Source organism: Theropithecus gelada, chromosome 7a (genome assembly GCF_003255815.1).
Source record: "Theropithecus gelada isolate Dixy chromosome 7a, Tgel_1.0, whole genome shotgun sequence".
Lineage (NCBI taxonomy): Eukaryota > Metazoa > Chordata > Mammalia > Primates > Cercopithecidae > Theropithecus > Theropithecus gelada.
Window position 1 is genome coordinate 47,865,141 of NC_037674.1, and position 17,706 is coordinate 47,882,846.

General features: G+C 44.3%; 1 protein-coding gene across 17 annotated transcripts in view; it reads right to left on the minus strand.

Annotated features, from left to right (window-relative positions):
- The window catches only part of PARP6 (poly(ADP-ribose) polymerase family member 6), a 31,300-nt gene extending 14,474 nt beyond the window's left edge, over window positions 1-16,826 (minus strand). For 4 of the 17 annotated variants that reach the window (XR_003120199.1, XR_003120198.1, XM_025390022.1 and 1 more), the window contains exons 1-14: window positions 16,604-16,826; window positions 15,238-15,502; window positions 11,437-11,633; window positions 10,706-10,783; window positions 9,853-9,947; window positions 9,361-9,421; window positions 9,029-9,119; window positions 8,504-8,570; window positions 5,509-5,658; window positions 4,441-4,651; window positions 3,568-3,621; window positions 2,033-2,128; window positions 1,347-1,439; window positions 455-580 (exon numbers count right to left, since the gene is read on the minus strand). Coding sequence is in view for 14 of the 17 variants with exons in the window: in XM_025390022.1 (XP_025245807.1) it covers window positions 455-580; window positions 1,347-1,439; window positions 2,033-2,128; window positions 3,568-3,621; window positions 4,441-4,651; window positions 5,509-5,658; window positions 8,504-8,570; window positions 9,029-9,119; window positions 9,361-9,421; window positions 9,853-9,947; window positions 10,706-10,783; window positions 11,437-11,439 (1,125 nt within the window). In the remaining 3 variants the exon portion in view is untranslated. Of the gene's footprint in view, window positions 1-454; window positions 581-1,346; window positions 1,440-2,032; window positions 2,129-3,567; window positions 3,622-4,440; window positions 4,652-5,508; window positions 5,659-8,503; window positions 8,571-9,028; window positions 9,120-9,360; window positions 9,422-9,852; window positions 9,948-10,705; window positions 10,784-11,436; window positions 11,634-15,237; window positions 15,503-16,493 lie in introns of all 17 variants that reach the window. The other 13 variants (XR_003120200.1, XM_025390023.1, XM_025390020.1 and 10 more) reach the window with 8 other exon arrangements.
- Between the last annotated feature and the right edge of the window lie 880 nt (window positions 16,827-17,706).

Genomic DNA, 17,706 nt, shown 5'->3' on the forward strand with positions numbered 1-17,706 from the left:
CTTATAATAAATCTCTTTCTCCTCTCTCTCTATTTATCTCCTATTGGCTCCGTTTCTCTGGAAAACCCTAAAACAGCACTTTACATATATTACTTCTCATTTTTATAATGATCTGCAAAATAAATATTATCCCTTTCTACAAGATAAGGAGATTGAAGTTTAGAAAGGTTAAGTGACTTGCCTAATACCCTTCAACTGGGGACTAGCAGAACCTCAAATGGAATCCAGGTCTGTCTGGCTCCGAAAGCCCTTCTTCCCTATCATAATGTAACTAATATTAATTCTTCTCCTCTTTCTGTGTCAAACGTGGCTATTTACTGAAACAGCTAAACCACAGAGTTTAAGAGTTCTGTCCCTTATTCCAAGCCCTGTATATACCAGAATGTCAGCCTATAGTCTCCCACTATCTTTTACCATTTCTATTCCTTAGCCCTGACTTTCTCAAGTAACATACCTTAGGGTTAAAGGCCAGAGTCTTGGGATCAGTGGGGTCCACCACAGAGGGATAAGGCTCAAAGATGATGCTCTTTCTAGGGGATTCTAAAGCTGCCCTACACATGGCCACCAGCAGATCCACCACCTTAGGGGAAAGGAAAAAAAGGGGGCAGAAGCTAAATGATTTCCCAGTACTGGGAGTCACAGAGTATCCAGTATTTCTCTCTGATGTTCTTTTAAAAAGCAAGTATGTTTAAGCCTTTTAAAATAGAAAATACAAGCTCATAAAAATTCGAGTAATACCAAAGTAACTAAAGAAACATTAAAAAAACCATCTTCCTGCCCTTAAGCTAATCTCATTCCTCACAGGTAAGTACTAGTGAATTTGACGTATATCCTTCCAGATAATTTTCCTATGGAAATATTTTCTTTTCTTTCTCTCTCATTCTTTTTTAAAGAGACAGGGGCTCACTCTGTTACCCAGGCTGGAGTGCAGTGGCGTGATTATGGCCCACTGCAGCCTCGACCTCCCGAGCTCAAGCCATCCTCCCATCTCAGCCTCCCAAAGCACTGGGATTACAGGTGTGAGCCACTGTGCTCAGCCCATTATTTTCTTACATGGAAAGTTTTACTACGTATACTGTTGTATTTGCTTTTTTATATAACTATGTTAAAATTTTCTGTCCATAAATAATACCTATATAGTATGTCTACTCTAAGGACATCCCGTAATTTCTTTAACTGGTACCCCTACAGATGGGGTTGTATCCATTTTTTATTTTACAAACAATACGACAGTGGGTATCTTATACACAAAAGCATTTTTGGAAGTTAAATTCCAAGAATGAAATAGTTGGGTTCCTCTGTCTTTCTTGATCCCAATTCCCCAACCACGTTTCCCTCCCCCATACCTCTGCTCCAGTGGCCACCTCCTCTGCAGCTCCGGACATGACGCCCAGTGTGTAGAAGGAGAAGACACATAGTTCACGAGTACAGACAGCTGGCTGAAAGGATATATTAAACAGATGGTGGTGGGATGGGGTGTGCAATAAGGTGTAGGCAGAGACGGACAGTCCTGCCCTCAGACAACTCTGAAACAGGGTAGGAATTTGAGGCCCTCTATATCAGGAGAAAACTACCAATAAAGTCTTAATCAGAATGCCTTACTGGTAAGTTTGGGAGTTAACACTGTCTGCGCTATGAAGCCTTCCCTGATCTTCCTGTGATGTCAGATGCTCTCTTACCTGATTTTTAACAATGCTAATATCTCTTCTATAAACTTAACATACACTGTGATTTGTCTGTCTCCCATCTGGACTTAAGAGTCCTTGAGGACAGCATCATATCCAATCATCTTGGTTAATATCTGATCCCCATTTTTAAATGTCAGGTGGACTCTATCCTAAATATTCTCATATCCTCATCTCTCTAAACAGTACTGCTGAGATTTGTTTTCTAAGAAAAATCAACGATTTCTAGAGTATCAGGGTGTACAGACAGAATTTTACCTTGACCACAGACCAAGGAAGAAGGAAATAAAGGAGAGGAGTGAAGAGGACCTGGTTAAGGAAGAGGGTCACAGAGTAGGGACCTATACCTTCAGCATAGATCCATTTTGGAAGACATGCTGCTCATCACACACTACACAGTACTCATTCAATGTTGGAATCCTCTGCTCTGCATACTTCATGATCTGGGAAGAGAACAGATTCTAAGTCTTTTGGAAGTATTGGCACACACAGATATGGGAAATAATTTCAGCTTTTTTTTCCAGCTACCCTCCATCCTCCCAGCCCCATGCCTAAGGTAGGACATATTCTTAGGCTGTGTACTTAAACTGATGACTGTATGGTATAGTAAAAATAAGACCATGATGTTTGATTGAGAAGACCTGGGTTAACTTCCTACTTCTAATACTTAATGGCATATATAACTTTAAGCAAGTCAGTTAACCTGAGCCTTGGTTTCTTCGTTTATACAGCAGAGCGTTATTCACCTCATAGGGGTATTGCAAGAAATGAGATCATGTCCATGAAAGCATTTTAAAAATACAAAATGGGTGCTAATCAAACTATTAAAAGTACTTGTAATTATAGGCTGTCCTTCTGGGACAGGAGAGCATTCATTCCATGATTAGATGGCAGAAGGTCCTGAGAAGCCATTTCAACTACCTAGAACAATTAGCCAGTCCACTGGTAGTCAAAACTACAGACAATTCTGTACTGGGAAGATAGCAAAATCCAGAGCTAATGCAACAATATCCTGAAGTGTTTTTTTGTTTGTTTTGTGACACCCTGTCTTAACATAGCTTTTGTGCATAAATCAAGTTGTTCCCATTTCACATGACTTTAGGCTGGTAATAGGACATGCAAGAGACTTTATTCATTTAATGCAGATTTACCGAATGCCCATTATGTACCCAGCTCTGTGAAAGGTCTTCTTGATTATGAAATAAAGGTTGTTTTCTCAGAAGCTAAGCTTCAATAGGAGAGATGTGGCATGTTTATAAATTAATAACAATTCAAGGCAGCCCATAGTATGTGACACACAGGTGCCATATGAAACAAACAAACAAAAATCTTAACAGTTTAGTGAGGGGAGACATCACTTCTAGTTAATGCATTGGAGTAATGGCAATTTTATGGAAAAGGTGCCATCTGACTCTTGATGGCAATAGGAAGATATAAGGAATGACATGAACAAAGGTAACAGAGATGCAAAAGTGAAAGCATGCCCAGGGAATAAAGAGATTTTAAAAAGCAAATGACCAGTAGTAGCTGAGCAGTGAAAGGGGTCTGTGAAGAATACTAAAAATCACTTGAGCAAGGGCTATTGGGAATCATTAGGGAAATGAGTGTCAATCTCACTCTCATCTCATGTCATATGAGTCTCGACACCCACACACTTAAAACTGGCAGTGCCTCATTGGCACTTGATCATAAGTGGTAAGTGTCTTTCTAGTAATGTTGTCAGTTTCCTGAAGATGGGAACTATGCCTTCTTTCTTTCTACCATTAGTTTTGGAAGCAAAGCAATTCAGGAAGTATTTGATTGAGGAGCTGGGAGGTGTTAGGAGACCAAATGGGTCAGACAACAGGAAAGGGTTTTGGAGTGACGATTTTGACTTGATTACCTGAACAAGGAATCCGTACTCCAGAGTGGGAATGTTCTTGCAGTGACCACTGACCTGTAAGAGTAAAAAGACAGACCCCATGAACCTCCTATGAAGCTGGGGCCTAGACAGACCTGACTATTGCCCATCACCTAGGACTCTCCTAAAGCAGCTAAACCTTAGCTCAGAATCCCAAAGCTGGAAAGGAGACTTTTAGACATTTTTGCCAAAGGTGCTGGAAAAGGGCTTACCTATTCCTTAACCCTCCTTCAAAGTAGGTGGAATATGTTAGTACAGCAGCTACAGTTAACTACAGTCCCCCTCACAAACTAATAAAATCATACATGACTTCTCCTTGAGATTCCCATCTCCAGACTCTCTGCTTCACGGTCTATCAGAGAAGCTTGCCAGACAGTTTAGACGTAAGTTTTTTACTGTTAAAAAATGTGTTCCAGCTGGGAGTGGTGGCTCATGCCTGTAATCCCAGCACTTTGGGAGGCGAAGGCAGGTGGATCACTTGAGCTCAGGAGTTCAAGATTACCCTGGCCAGCATGGCAAAAGCCCATCTCGACAAAAATATGAAAAATTAGCCAGTTGTGGCATGCGACTATAGTCCCAGCTACTCAACAGGCTGAGGTAGGAGGATCATTTGAGCCTGGAAGGCAGAGACTGCAGTAAGCAGAGATTACCATTGCCCTCCAGCCTGGATGACAGAGTGAGACCCTGTCTCAAAAAAAAAAGAAGTGTTCCATTCTACTCACTCATGGTACCTACCTAGGTTTGATTTATGATGCCTAGACAACCATACCCCCACCTCATTTTGAGAAACTACACTCCCACATTTCCACTCCCAACCTCCTGACAGCCAAGTCAAACCCTCCCCAGCCCATGTACCAAAGGAGAGGTCCGTGCTGGGGGAGGGAGGCCCACGTGCTGAGGGCACAGGAGACCTGCCTGGGGGCTGGGAGGGTAGCCAAACACCTCCACTTTGGGGTTCTTCATGGTACAGGAGATGGAACGGTTCATGAGACGCCCAACCCGAAGCTCTGGTACACCTAGTTTGCCTTTCAGCATGGAGTCCTGTATGATAGGGAAACTGGGAGACCTGGAGAGAGAGAGCAAAGAGAAGTGATAAAACTGGGGATTTCATAGGAGCCCTACAGGGTACTGGAGATAAGTGAGCCCTAAGCCAAAAGTTCTAAACCAAAGAAAGACAAACTCATATCTGAGGAAAGCTGCATTGTATCTTAAACACTATTAAAACAAGTAGATCACACATATGAATTTAAATTTTTATGTCATCATCTGTGGGTTCTTCACATTGGGACACTGAGGGTGGGCAGACGCAGAGCATAGGTTATTATGTTCCTAAGCCAAGTATGGAATAATCCCTTGGAAAGGCTGCCTGTTTTTCTTACTGAGAGAGAGAGAAAAACAGAGAAAGAGAGAGAGATTAAGTGTTAAACACTGTGCTGGGCAAAAAGTAGCTGCATCCCAAACGGCCTAATACTGACTATCTGACTGTCAACAATGATTCCTGGGAAGCTACAAATCTGGGTTTGTGTCTGCCTTAGGAAAATGTAGACCTGGGGTCAAAGAATGGAGCAATATTTATTTCCAGAAGCTAGCAAGGAATTACTGCCTGTTCTCTGACACTTTCCTCTTAGGATGGGGAAACAGATCAGGACAAAAGAAAAGAAAGATGGAAGATTCAACCTACATTTCTCCAAATACATATCACGAGCTAGGTATTCTGTTTTACATAAAGGATTAGGTATTAACATTGGGTAAGGGGTAGAAAGGCAAGGACACATAGGGAACAGGACCATATGAGTGGTGTCAGTAGTTAAAGAGACAGAATTCAGGAAAGAGAGGGGACAGAAAAGTTTATGTAATCAAGAAGGTGGGGGGTGGGGGCTATCACAAGGTGTTTACAGATGATCAGCTTTAGGGAGCACTTACTTGGGGATGGGTGAAAAGATGCTGAGGCCAGCTCGGAACTTCTTGATAGTACCACTTGCCTTGAACCAACTGTGCCTCTTCTCCTGCTGGGTCTTCAAGAAATCGTTGCTCAGATGTTTCCATTGTTGAGATGTAAACATACCCAGGATCCTGAGGGATCAAAAAGAATGAGCTTAGGCAAGATGAGGCAGGGTCAAGAAGTAAGGACTAAGAGAGGCAAATAATCTAAAATTCAGACCCAGGGACTACAAAACTAGTTGTGGCAGGGAAATGTGTATATGAAGACCCCCTAAAATGATCTTAGTAAATAAAAAAATCACCACCCCAGAGCACCCCTTTACCCTAAAGGATACCTATCCTAATGGACCAGAAAAATTCTGAGATGCTTTGCCTTTAGAGGCAGATTTCAAAGGTGAGTCTTCGAAGGCTGCAAACCTTGAAATCTATTGCCAAGAATGACTATACTGTTGACAGGGAAACAGAAGTGGTAGGATGGAGGTGAGCACCACTTTGTTCCTTGTGAGTCATGAAGAAAGGGAGTAGGGACATAAGGGGTACTGACATTGAAAAATTATATTCCCAAATTTATGGTTTCCAATTTGAGCTACACCCTTAGCTAGATTTGTCAATCCTTTCACTTGTCCTTGATCAGTTCTCTCTAGCATTACTCTAAGGTATTGTTCTAAATCCTTATTACCTTCTTTAAGTTACTAACTTCATCTACAACCAATAACCCCTCTTCTTTCTTAAGCCATCAGATATCAGTTCCCTTAATTTTCCAACCCTACTATAAAATCTATTTATATTTCCACCCTACCTCGATCCCTCCATTTTCTGGAGGTAAGGTGACCCTTCTACCTAAGATCAGTCCTTCGATTTGTGCTCTAGATCTCAGCCCTGACTTGCCTTTTTAGGGACCTTGATGTGTCAATCATTCCCCTTTCCTCTCAGTTCCTTTCCAAAAGTCAACAAAAAACGGCAACTTTCTGCACCTTAGTCTAGTTAACCTCTCCCTGTTGCTTTCCCATCCCCACCCAAATTTCTCAACCCATACTCATTGTTTCTATGTTGTTGCCAACCACTCACCTCTCAAATTTCTGTATTCTGGTTCCTACCTTCATCACTAAAATTGTTCTCATCCTGATGCTAAATCCAATGGAAACTCCCAGGTTCTTCCCTTATCTTCTCTGGCATCTGGCCCTCCTTGCAGAACCTGCCCTCCTTTGTCTTCTGTGCCACCTTTCTCTTCCTACATTACTCTGACTTACCTGCAGTGTTACTTCTTCCTCTGCCTACCGTGCTGGTTTCTTCGAGATTTTGTCTGACTGTTTAAGGGTATTTTGTCCTTGATCCTATCTTCTTTTCCCATTATCATGCCCTCCTTTGGCAATCTCATATTCACTGGCTGTAATTTCTTCCCACACACACTGATGCATATCTTCAACCCTAACTTCTCCGGTAAGTAGCAAATTGACATTTCGGATAAGCATCTCCACCAGCATATCCAAAAGTTACTTTTAAATAACATGCCAAAAATGGAACTAATTACCTATCCTCATCCTACAAAACTGCTCCCTTCTCATATCCCTATTTACATTGGTGGTATCACAATTTACCCATACATCTAGGTTGGAAACCTACAGGTATTTTCCACTATTCTTTGGCCCTTATGGCTATATTCAATACATCTAAATCAGTCTTCAAGTCTTATTGACTTTATACCTCACAAATCTTTCTAATCTGTCTCTCATCTCCATTCTCACCTATAATCACACTTTAGCTCAGGCCTTTAGCATCTCTTGTCTTGACTTTTACAAAAGCAACCTATTACACTAGTTCTGGTCTCTTGTCTCATCCCCTCCTACCCATTTTGTACAATGCTACCAGAATGGTTTTTAAAAATTAATCTGACCACGTCATTTCTTTGCCTAAACCCTTCAATGTTCACACTGCCTACAGGATAAAAGTCCAAGACCCTCTCTAACTTGAACCCTTCCCTATTCTCTGGCTTTGGCTTCTACACCCCCAGCTTGTATTTTACCAGCAATATTTAACTACCTGAAGCTCCCTACACATATACTGCTTTATGTGACTAAGCCCCTGCAAATGTTATGCACCCTCAGAATCTGTCTACATGGACAACTCTTACCCATCTTTGAAAATTACTAATCATTGGCTGGGTGCAGTGGCTCACACCTATAATCCCAGCACTTTGGGAGGCTGAGGCAGGTGGATCACTTGAGGCCAGGAGTTCGGGACCAACCTGGCCAACATGGAGAAACCCCATCTCTACTAAAAATGCAAAACTTAGCCAGGCATGGTGATGGGTGCCTGTAATCCCAGATACTTAAGAGGCTAAGGCACAAGAATCACTTGAACTCAGAAGGCAGAAGTTGTAGTAAGCCAAGATCATGCCACTGCACTCCAGCCTGGGTCAAAGCAAGACTCTGTCTCAAAAAAAAAAAAAAAAAAAAGGAAATTATTAATCATCACCCTTTCAACAGACAAGAGTCTCTCTTCAGTGTCCTTTCTAAACCTTACATATTCACCTGTATTAGAATATGTATCCAGTGGACTCTATTTGAAACTTCACTGAGAGTGGAAAATATGCTTCATTTCTTTGTATACCAAATACTTAGCTTAATGCTCAACACATTCAATAAACTAAAATTAAATCCCTAGAGACTTACTCTGAAGAAACCACTAGAGAAATATGAATAGCATGACTCTGATTCCAGGGTAGTAAAAATGCTAAGTAGTGAAGCCTCTTTTACCTCTAGAAAGTCTCAGGTTCTGACACCCAAGAACCATACACTCTCTCTCCACAACCTTAAATCTGGCTCCCTAAATTTATTTTAGCTTTTCCTGGGCATATTTCAGAAAGACATTTTTGGAAGGAGGTATTCCATCCAAGGCTCTGCCTGTCCATCCATACATTTCCATCTCTCTTTCCTTCCTTCACATGTCCATGACCAGAAAAGACCAAAGTTCTTACTTTTTCAACTGAAGACCCAGCCCAAATCCTTCCTTATTTGATGGCTGGAAAACCTCAATTGATGGTTCTGCAAAGAGAAGAGAAGGCTACTAGTAAGTATGTATCTCTTGACTTCCTGGAGTCCAAAGCTCAGGGGAAGAGCTTCTGTAAATTCTAAAGATCATAGCTGCTGGGTACTCTAAACAGTAATGGTGGAAGAAAAAAAAATCTGAAGCAGAAGGCAGATTCTAGAAGCTCTCATATGAATCTGAACTATCTTCAGTAGGATGTTGAGAAAAGGAGGAGAAAGAAATTTTATCTTGGAACCAGAGAAAACAATGTCATTAGGCAAGAAGGCCTTTAGGGAATGGTTATCAGGTGACAGGGGCTGAAGACACCAATTACACGGGACTAAAAAGCCCCTACCAATAGCCTGCAGATTGAGCCCAAGGACCTTGTTCCTAATTTTTTTCTACCTTAGTTAACTTAGGGCTTTGGATTAGACCACACTCAGACCACCCACTTGCCCAAAGTCACTGCCTTTACCTGGTCCATCTAGGTACTGGGAGAGAGAAAATCGCAGCCTCAACACAATAGGTTCTGTCCGGAGGACCTTCCAGGCTGTAGAGACTTCCTCCTAAAAGAAGACGGGAAATAGTTTCCAGTTTAGCAACATACAGGAATGGACCTGAAATTTCCCCTATATGACACACACATGCACATGACAGTACACACCACTGTCTGCTGAAGGTCTAGGAAAGACAAAGATGAAGAATATATGCTCCAAATACAGCACTCGGGAACAAGACTCCTGGCCTACATGACAAATTCCACAAGTCCAGCTAGACATGTTGTTGGCAGGTACTAGCCCCACTTACATCGAGGAAGCTGATGTTGATGTGGAGGTCAATGTCCACGTCATCGATAGTTCCATATTCTCTATAGAGATACAGGTGACAACAGGTGAGACTCATTAAGGGAGAAAGAAGGGAATAGAAACTGAGGTGGAAAGAGAACTTAGCCTGGGGACAGGAGAAAGGGAAAAGTGGACAACAGTTTTGTACCTAGGGTCTTAGCTACAGCCTTACACCACTTACATGATCAGTGTCTTCTCCCAGGCCAAAAGCATTTCTTACCTGAAAGGTGAGACTACTGGCCCAGAGGGGTCTAGGATAAGAGGGAATTCCTAAGAAAAGTGGCCTTACTTCTCTACTCTCTACTGTCAGCCAAGCTCATTTATTCTGAGCATTTTCTATCATTAAGTTCATAATTTATCCCACTATCATATGATAAAAAGAAAAACCTCTAGCCTTTTAACAACTCAGAAAGAAGTGACTTGCTCCCCTGCCACCCCTGAAGCAGAGTCCCACCTGATGGATACAGAGTTCTCACTGTAGATCTCCTTCACGGCTTCAATGTCTGCATCAAGCTGTGGGTGTCGATACAGGTCAGCTGCACAGCTCCCCTGAGATAGTAGCAAAAATGGTGGTGGAGAGAGGTGGAAAAAGACAAGGGAAAGAGAGAGATGATAACAAAAAGAATATGAAGAGACACCAGGAACAGGAGAAATCAGACAGTAATATAGGGGAAGTGAAAGCCACTTATGTGAAGGGGTTCTCAGTGGTGACCCTACCAAGGGATTTCATTAACAGAGGTCTGCATTTCATCACGACTTTAAAAAGGTTCAGCATACCAAATGTAGGCTTTTGCTTGGAGTTCACTTCCTTAAATCTCCAGCTTTTCCTCTCAGACCTTGACCAGGATACCTCCTATGACAACTCAGCACAAGCTGAAGTTACAGGTTTCCTAAGATTGGTTCTATATGAAGAGTATTCTGAGAGTCTGGGTATTTCTGCTCAGGGCTGTGCCTGGGTAGTAATGGCATTGAGCAATCGCTGGCAGAATAATCTTTTAAGATGTGACCCTAATGAATGAAACTACCCCCACTGGCTAGTGTTAAGAGTCAGAAAATAATTATGTCTAATTAAGAACATATGGGTAGTCTCCACATACAGAGGATGTAGTTTACTCTGGTGGAACAAGTATGATTCCAAAGAAAGAGCAAGGGCATGGGATCAGCTCTGACAAGACCATGCTCAGACCACACCAACATTATAACCTCATCTCATCTGTGCTCCAGAACCTCTTTCACTCCTGATGTATCCAAAGAGCAGCACACATCTAGACCATCCAACATGGGGGTCTTGGGAGATGGAACCTCACCTGAACTCCATAGAGAAATTCCTCTGATTCATTATCTCCCTCCGAGTCGTCATCATTCCAGAACTGGCCTTTGATGTCCTAGTGATGAGAAATAAGGATATCATGCTTTGTTAGGTCCCTATTATCCCATGGAAGCGGGTGGGATGATATGATGGGAAACAGATTCCCACAAAGATTGGGAAAAGACAGAATAACTGAAGCCCTGATCCCTTTACACCTTTCACTTCACCCTTTGGGAGAGTCTCAGTCTCTTCCTGATATGATCATATCCATAGACTAGCTCTTAGTGGGACAGAGGAAAAAAATCTAGGGAATTTTGGCCTTCTGAAGTCTCAGCATGATGATTGAGAGGCTCTGGTAGCCAGTAGGAGAGAAATGCAAATGACTTCAATGTCAAGTTTGATTCCTAAGCATATCTCAGTTCCAGTACAAGCTGGCCTCTTCCAGGATCATTACCTAAGACAGTTCCCAAGCATACCTAAGCTCTCGTCTCATTATTTTCTTTCTATCCTTTAAAGTACTTAACTCTCCTCTCTCTCCCCAAGAAAACCCACCTACACAAACGCACCAAGTAATACTGTTTCTGTGCCCCTTCCCTTTCCTTTAACTTCAAATAGCCACTCTATCTTCCATAAGGGTAGAAGGGAAAATACCAAGAAAGGGTGAGATCTGCACTTTGTCTCCTCCACCCTTTGAACAATCAGTTGGGGAGGTGGGCAGTCAGTTCTCACCATTGGGTCAGTGGGTCACACACACTCTCAGGTCAGTGCTAGGCAGCACCCCTCCATACCACCAGCCGAACCAAGGTCAACGAAATCGGCATTTAGGAGACCACAAAAGGAGGGAAGGTAGGGCACGATGTCAGGGACAACTGGAGATCTGTTGGGGATGGCAGGCTCTGCTGCTGTGGTGGTAACAAGTCACTGTCCTGTGGAAAGTAGAAAACAATGGGTTTCATCACCATTTAATAGCTGGGTGGTATATATACAGGCACACATATTTATGAATACACTTTTCTTTTGAGACGGAGTTTCACTCTTGTCACCCAGGCTGGACTGCAATGGCGTGATTTTGGCTCACTGCAACCTTCACCTCCAGTGTTCAAGCAATTCTCATGCCTCAGTCTCCCAAGTAGCTAGGATTACAGGTGCCCGCCGCCATGCACAGCTAATTTTAATATTTTCAGTAGAGATGGGGTTTCACCATGTTGGCCAGGCTGGTCTCGAACTCCTGACCTCATCTGATCTACTGGCCTCGGCCTTCCAAATTGCTGGGAATACAGGCGTGGACCATTGCACCCGGCCATTAATACACTTTTATTGGCCGGGCGCGGTGGCTCAAGCCTGTAATCCCAGCACTTTGGGAGGCCGAGGCGGGTGGATCACGAGGTCAGGAGATCGAGACTATCCTGGCTAACACGGTGAAACCCCGTCTCTACTAAAAAATACAAAAAATTAGCCGGGCGTGGTAGCGGGCGCCTGTAGTCCCAGCTACTTGGAAGGCTGAGGCGGGAGAATGGCGTGAACCCAGGGGGCGGAGCTTGCAGTGAGCCGAGATCGCGCCACTGCACTCCAGCCTGGGAGACACAGCGAGACTCCGTCTCAAAAAAAAAAAAAAATACACTTTTATTATACATACAGATACTTGCATATAAAAAGACATGCTTGTATGCATATACATGCACACTTGCACATGTAGTTCTTTATAGATAATGAAACACAAAAGCACTATATACAAGATATTGCTATTCTACTTAAACTGGAAAGCTGGGATTAGAGCAAGACCTTGCTCTAGCTCATAATGTTACAACTCCTAAAGCCAAAAGTGATGGTGGCAGGACAAGATGCTTATGTTTACTCTGTCCGTTAATTCTTCAGAGTACCAACTCACACCAGAGTTAAGATTCAGAATCGGATTATTTCTAGACTCTTTATTCTTAGTTATTTCTCCATGTTGAGCCATTATCTCTCTTTAAACATCAGTATTACTACCTATTATATGGCAATGATAGCTAACTTAAAAAGTCCTCAACGGCTGGGTGCAGTGGCTCACACCTGTAATCCCAACACTTTGGGAGGCCAAGGTGGGCGGATCACCTGAGGTCAGGAGTTCAACACCAGCCTGACCAATGTGGTGAAACCCTGTCTCTACTAAAAATACAGCTACTGAGGAGGGTGAGGCAGGAGAATCGCTTGAATCCAGGAGGCGGAGGTTGCAGTGAGCCGAGATCGCGCCATTGCACTCCAGCCTGGGCAACAAGAGCAAACACTCTTGTCTCAAAACAAAAAGTCCTCAACAACAACACTGAACATCTTTTGCCAGTTATGATCTCAGTTGTCATTGCCAAAATAATGCCCTAGAGTCAGCTTGGAACCTGCTTTCCAAATAAAAATGCAACAATTATCCAAAAAAATGCTTAGAAAAACACTTAATCCAGAGCCCTTTCATATACAGTTCCCTGCTTGCTTCTAATCTCACAGACTCCTAATCCTATACCAGCAACTTTTAGCCCCACTAAAGCCTCCACATATAGCAGAAAAACAAAACAAAACAAAAAACTCATCTGTGAAATTATGAAGGCTTTAATGGCTGAAGATGGCAAAGTTATCCTAAGAGCAGGCTAAAAAAGCTTTCTGCTGATCTCTAGTCCAGCAAGTCACTAGCTCTGCATATATTTCAGTTGAAAACACTCCAACCTCAAACAGAGGTGTTCTTGGTCTCTAATACAGTTCTTCTTCTTCTTCTTCTTCTTCTTTTTGTTTTCTGACAGAGTTTTGCTGTGTCGCCCAGGCTGGAGAGCAATGGCGCGATCTTGGCTCACTGCAACCTCCGCCTCCCGGCTTCAAGCAATTCTGTCTCGGCCTCCCAAGTAGCTGGGATTACAGGTGCCCGCCACCACGCCCAGCTAATTTTTGTATTTTCAGTAGAGACAGGGGTTTCACCAGGTTGGCCAGGCTGGTCTCCAACTCCTGACCTCAGGTGATCCACCCACCTTGGCCTCCCAAAGTGTTGGGATTACAGGCATGAGCCACTATGCCTGGGTGGTCTCTAATAAAGTTCTACTGAATGTCACGTTTCCAGATTAGTGATTCTCTGACTGGGGTTGGTGGACCTGTAGCATCAGTATCATCTAGGAACTTGTTAGGAATGCAAATTCTCAGACTCCTCCTAAGACCTACTGAATTAGAAACTACAGAAATGGCCAGGCACTGAGGCTCACGCCTGCAATCCTAGCACTTTGGGAGGCCCAGGTGGGCAGGTCACCTGAGGTCAGGAGTTCAAGATCAGCATGGCCAACATGGTGAAACCCCGTCTCTACTAAAAATAAAAAAATTAGCCGGGCATGGTGGTGCACACCTGTATTCCCAGCTACTCGGGAGGCTGAAGCAGGAGAATCGTTTGACCCGAGGAGGCAGAGGTTGCAGCAAGCCGAAACTGCGCAAAAAATAAAGAAATTCCAGAAACTGGACCCAGTATCTGTGTTTTAACACACCCTCCAAGTTGTTCCGATGCATAAAATTTGAGAACCACTGTTCCAGTTCTAGATCCTTGTGTGTTCTAAGGACCTGTGGTTCATTCCTTAGATACCAACTTAAATCTGGTAACTAAGCCAGGATGGGAACAAAAGGCACAATGCCAGAGCAGAGCCAGCATAGGAGTCTTCCAGCCGATAGTGTTGCCTGATCTCTCAGAAACAACATGCAAAAGGAAAGTATAACTGAAGTTCTTAGAGATGGAATGACCTGATCACTGAGATTTGTTTTAAAATACTACCCTGGCACACACACATAAAAAAAGGAAGGAGGATAATAGATGAAATAAATATAGCAAATAGCAAAATGTTGATTACCAATGAAGCTAAGTGAAGTACATGAGGGTTTTCTGGTAATCCCTACCTCCCTACTTTTGTGTAAAGTTGAAAAGTTTCAAAATAAAAAGTTAAAAAAAAAATCAGAAGCTACTCTAATGGACTCTCCTCAGAGTCAACTCTAAATGTTAACAGGAAGATTAACCAAGGCTCTACAATTGCCTCATTTTGCTGTTTGCTGTTCTTCAAATTCACCAAGCATATTCCCATCATATTCCCAAGCATATTCCCACCACAGGGCCTTTGTCCCTGCTGTTTCCCTTTCTCGGAATGCTTTCCACCCATATATCCACATGGCTTGTTCCTTCACTCTTCCAGATCTCTGCTCAAAGGCCACCCTGACCATCCTATTTATTGAAACAGCAACAACTCAACACCCACATACTAGCACTCTCTATTTCCCTTCCCAGCTTTATTTTTTTCCACTTACCATGTTCTAACACATGAAATGTTTATCAGAATATACACTCTGGTGGCAGAGGCTTTGACTGTTTTCAGTCTACATTCTTAGTCCCTTAAAACATTTCTTGAATGAGTGAATGAATGAATGAACCCTCTGCTGGATACTGAAGTCTAATGGGAGATATATACAATAACCTACATGTTTCCACACATAGACAAAAATCACACAAAAAATGATTTTAAAAACCAAAACTTCATTCACCTTCAAGAGTAGCTGAGAACCAGAATGTGAAGATCTTGGGGTGAGGTTCGCGAGATTTGAAAATAAACAGTCAAGTGCTGATCTGGATGATCACAGAGAAGTAAAGAGGGAGGCACTAAATGTCCAGCCTGGGTTGCCCTGGCGTGAGGGGTAGGATGATGGCAGCGTTAGGCCAGAAATGCCAACTTTTCACGGTCTTTGTCGCTGCAGAAGTCAAGAAAAATTTAGCCTCTTTCCAAGGGCTGTTGCTGCTTGGTTTCTGTTGCTATCACAAGGAGAAAAAGGTAGTTGAGAGGGAGATCGTCTCGTTCAAGGAAGAGACAGTTCAGAGATTACCAGCTTTTTCAAACCAGGCTGCTTTAGTGAAAGGGACTTGTTCCCTCTCCTCTCAATGCCCTTTCCTCTGGAGAGGTGGAAAGTGGATTTAAAAGGTGAAGAGTTGGAAAAGGAAGGTGATGGGTCATGGAATTCACAGAATCACAGACACGTTTTAAAAAACAAGCCGGAAAGGTGGCCTAATTCAAAGCTTTCATATTACTCACAGAATACTTAGACCTATAGAGGTTGAGCAATTTGCTTAAGGTTAGGAGTACAGAAGGACTGGGATGTAAAGACATTGGACAGGTCCTAATTACATCTAATCTTCACGTGGTGTGCTTATAATTGAGTTGTTCATGAATCAAGCAAGAAAGGCCTATCTGATTTATCTAAATGAGGTAAAGAATGGGACCTTACAAAGGAAGTTGGGCCAAAAATAAGATTATATGACGAGTGTCCAGAGAAGGTGTTAAACTCAGCAACTAATATAGAACGTTTTATGAATTTCCACGGGAATAAGTCAAATGTAAACGAGCAAGTCTGGATCACAAACGTCTTTCCCTAGGCCATGGGCGCTTCTCTGGGTGTGACAACTTCACGTCTAGTCAAAGCAGCTTCAGAGCTCAACGTTAAAAATGGGGGTTGGGCTCCCGGCTTTGTGGTCCTGGAAGAGGTTACCCCACTCCATCCCGTGTGCTCCCTTCTCAGGACTAGGCCACTAAACAAAGACTACTACGAAGAATCACTGAGGGGCGATTCCCGCAAGGCAGCGCTATCTCGGGCACCCAGTAGGGAGAGAGGACAGGGCTGCCCCCACCCCGCGAAAACACTCTCTGGCACCCGTGCTTCCAGGACAGGCCCTGAGGCCTCTCCCGGGGAAGCAGTTACACCGGTTCTCCGGGGCTCCCCTGAAGACCCCAAAAACACTCAACACCTGCCTCCCCAGGGAAGACGCTCTGTGCCCGATCTATGCCGCTCGGTCGCCGGGCCTGAGAAGCCTGTCCAGCCTAGGAGGGACCCTCGGAACCTCCCGGTCCAAGCCCCTCACTTCGTCCACCCCTGCGGAGGCGGGGCGAACCCCGCACCCTTCCCGCGGCCCGGTCGCACCGCCCCGTGCCCGTGGTGGCGGCCCCACAGGCCAGCCTCGCGAGTACTCACGGCGACCCCGGGCCGCGCGCGGCCGCAGCCGACGGGACGAGCGGCCCGGGACGCCCCGCGGGGGCGGAGCGGCAGACCAAGGGGCGGGGGCCGGGCCTGGCGGGCGAGGTCGCACACCCCACGCCTCGTCGTTCCGTCACGGGCGCGCTCAGCCACTCTGCGCACGCTCGCGCGGTGACACCATGGCACGTGGCCCGCTCCTAACCAACAGCCTGACGGCCCGCTCCTGGGCGCGCCTCAGCCGCCGACGCCAGCCCTGGGACGCCTGCGCGACAGCAGCTAGTCGGGAAGGGGTGCGGATCGGGGGTGGCGCCTGCGCCGTGGGTCGGGGAGGCAGTGGAGAAGGAAGAGGGACTCTGGGGGCGTGCGGGGAACCTTCCAAAGGAGAATGCTTTCATTTAGCGCCCCGTGTGGTTGGGAGGAACGAGCAGGGAGGGCAACCCAGATTGCTTGTAGGCTGGGAGTCCCCTCGCTGGAGGCTGGGGCTGGCAGGTAGAGACTGAGGGAAGTCCTGAGGCTCTGCTGACTGCTGGATTCTCTGGTTCGATAGTGGAAGTCGAACACCTCGGGCTTTAAAAAATTCTGACATTTAACTTATTTGTTCCCCGGTAGCTGCAGCGTGATGGAAAGCACCCTAGCCTTCTAGTCAATCTGGGTCTAAAGCTTAGGTTTGGCACTTACTGATGGTGCAGCCTTAAACAATGACTTTCACTTTGTGAGTCTGATTTCTCCTCTTTGAGGTGGAGACAGTAATACGTGTTTCTTGGAGCCGTTGTGGTAAGGATGAACTGAGATAGTGTTACGTTGAACCGTATGAAATTGCTATTTTTGTAGTTTCTAAACAGTCCAATACCTTCAATTTCATACGATTCCAACTAAGCCATGTCAAGTAACCAGCAGAGTACCTGGGACTAGGAAGTAGTCCATACATGGAAGCTGTAATTGTGGTTATTATGGTTATTAACCCTAGACATGGCCAGACCTCCTTCATCC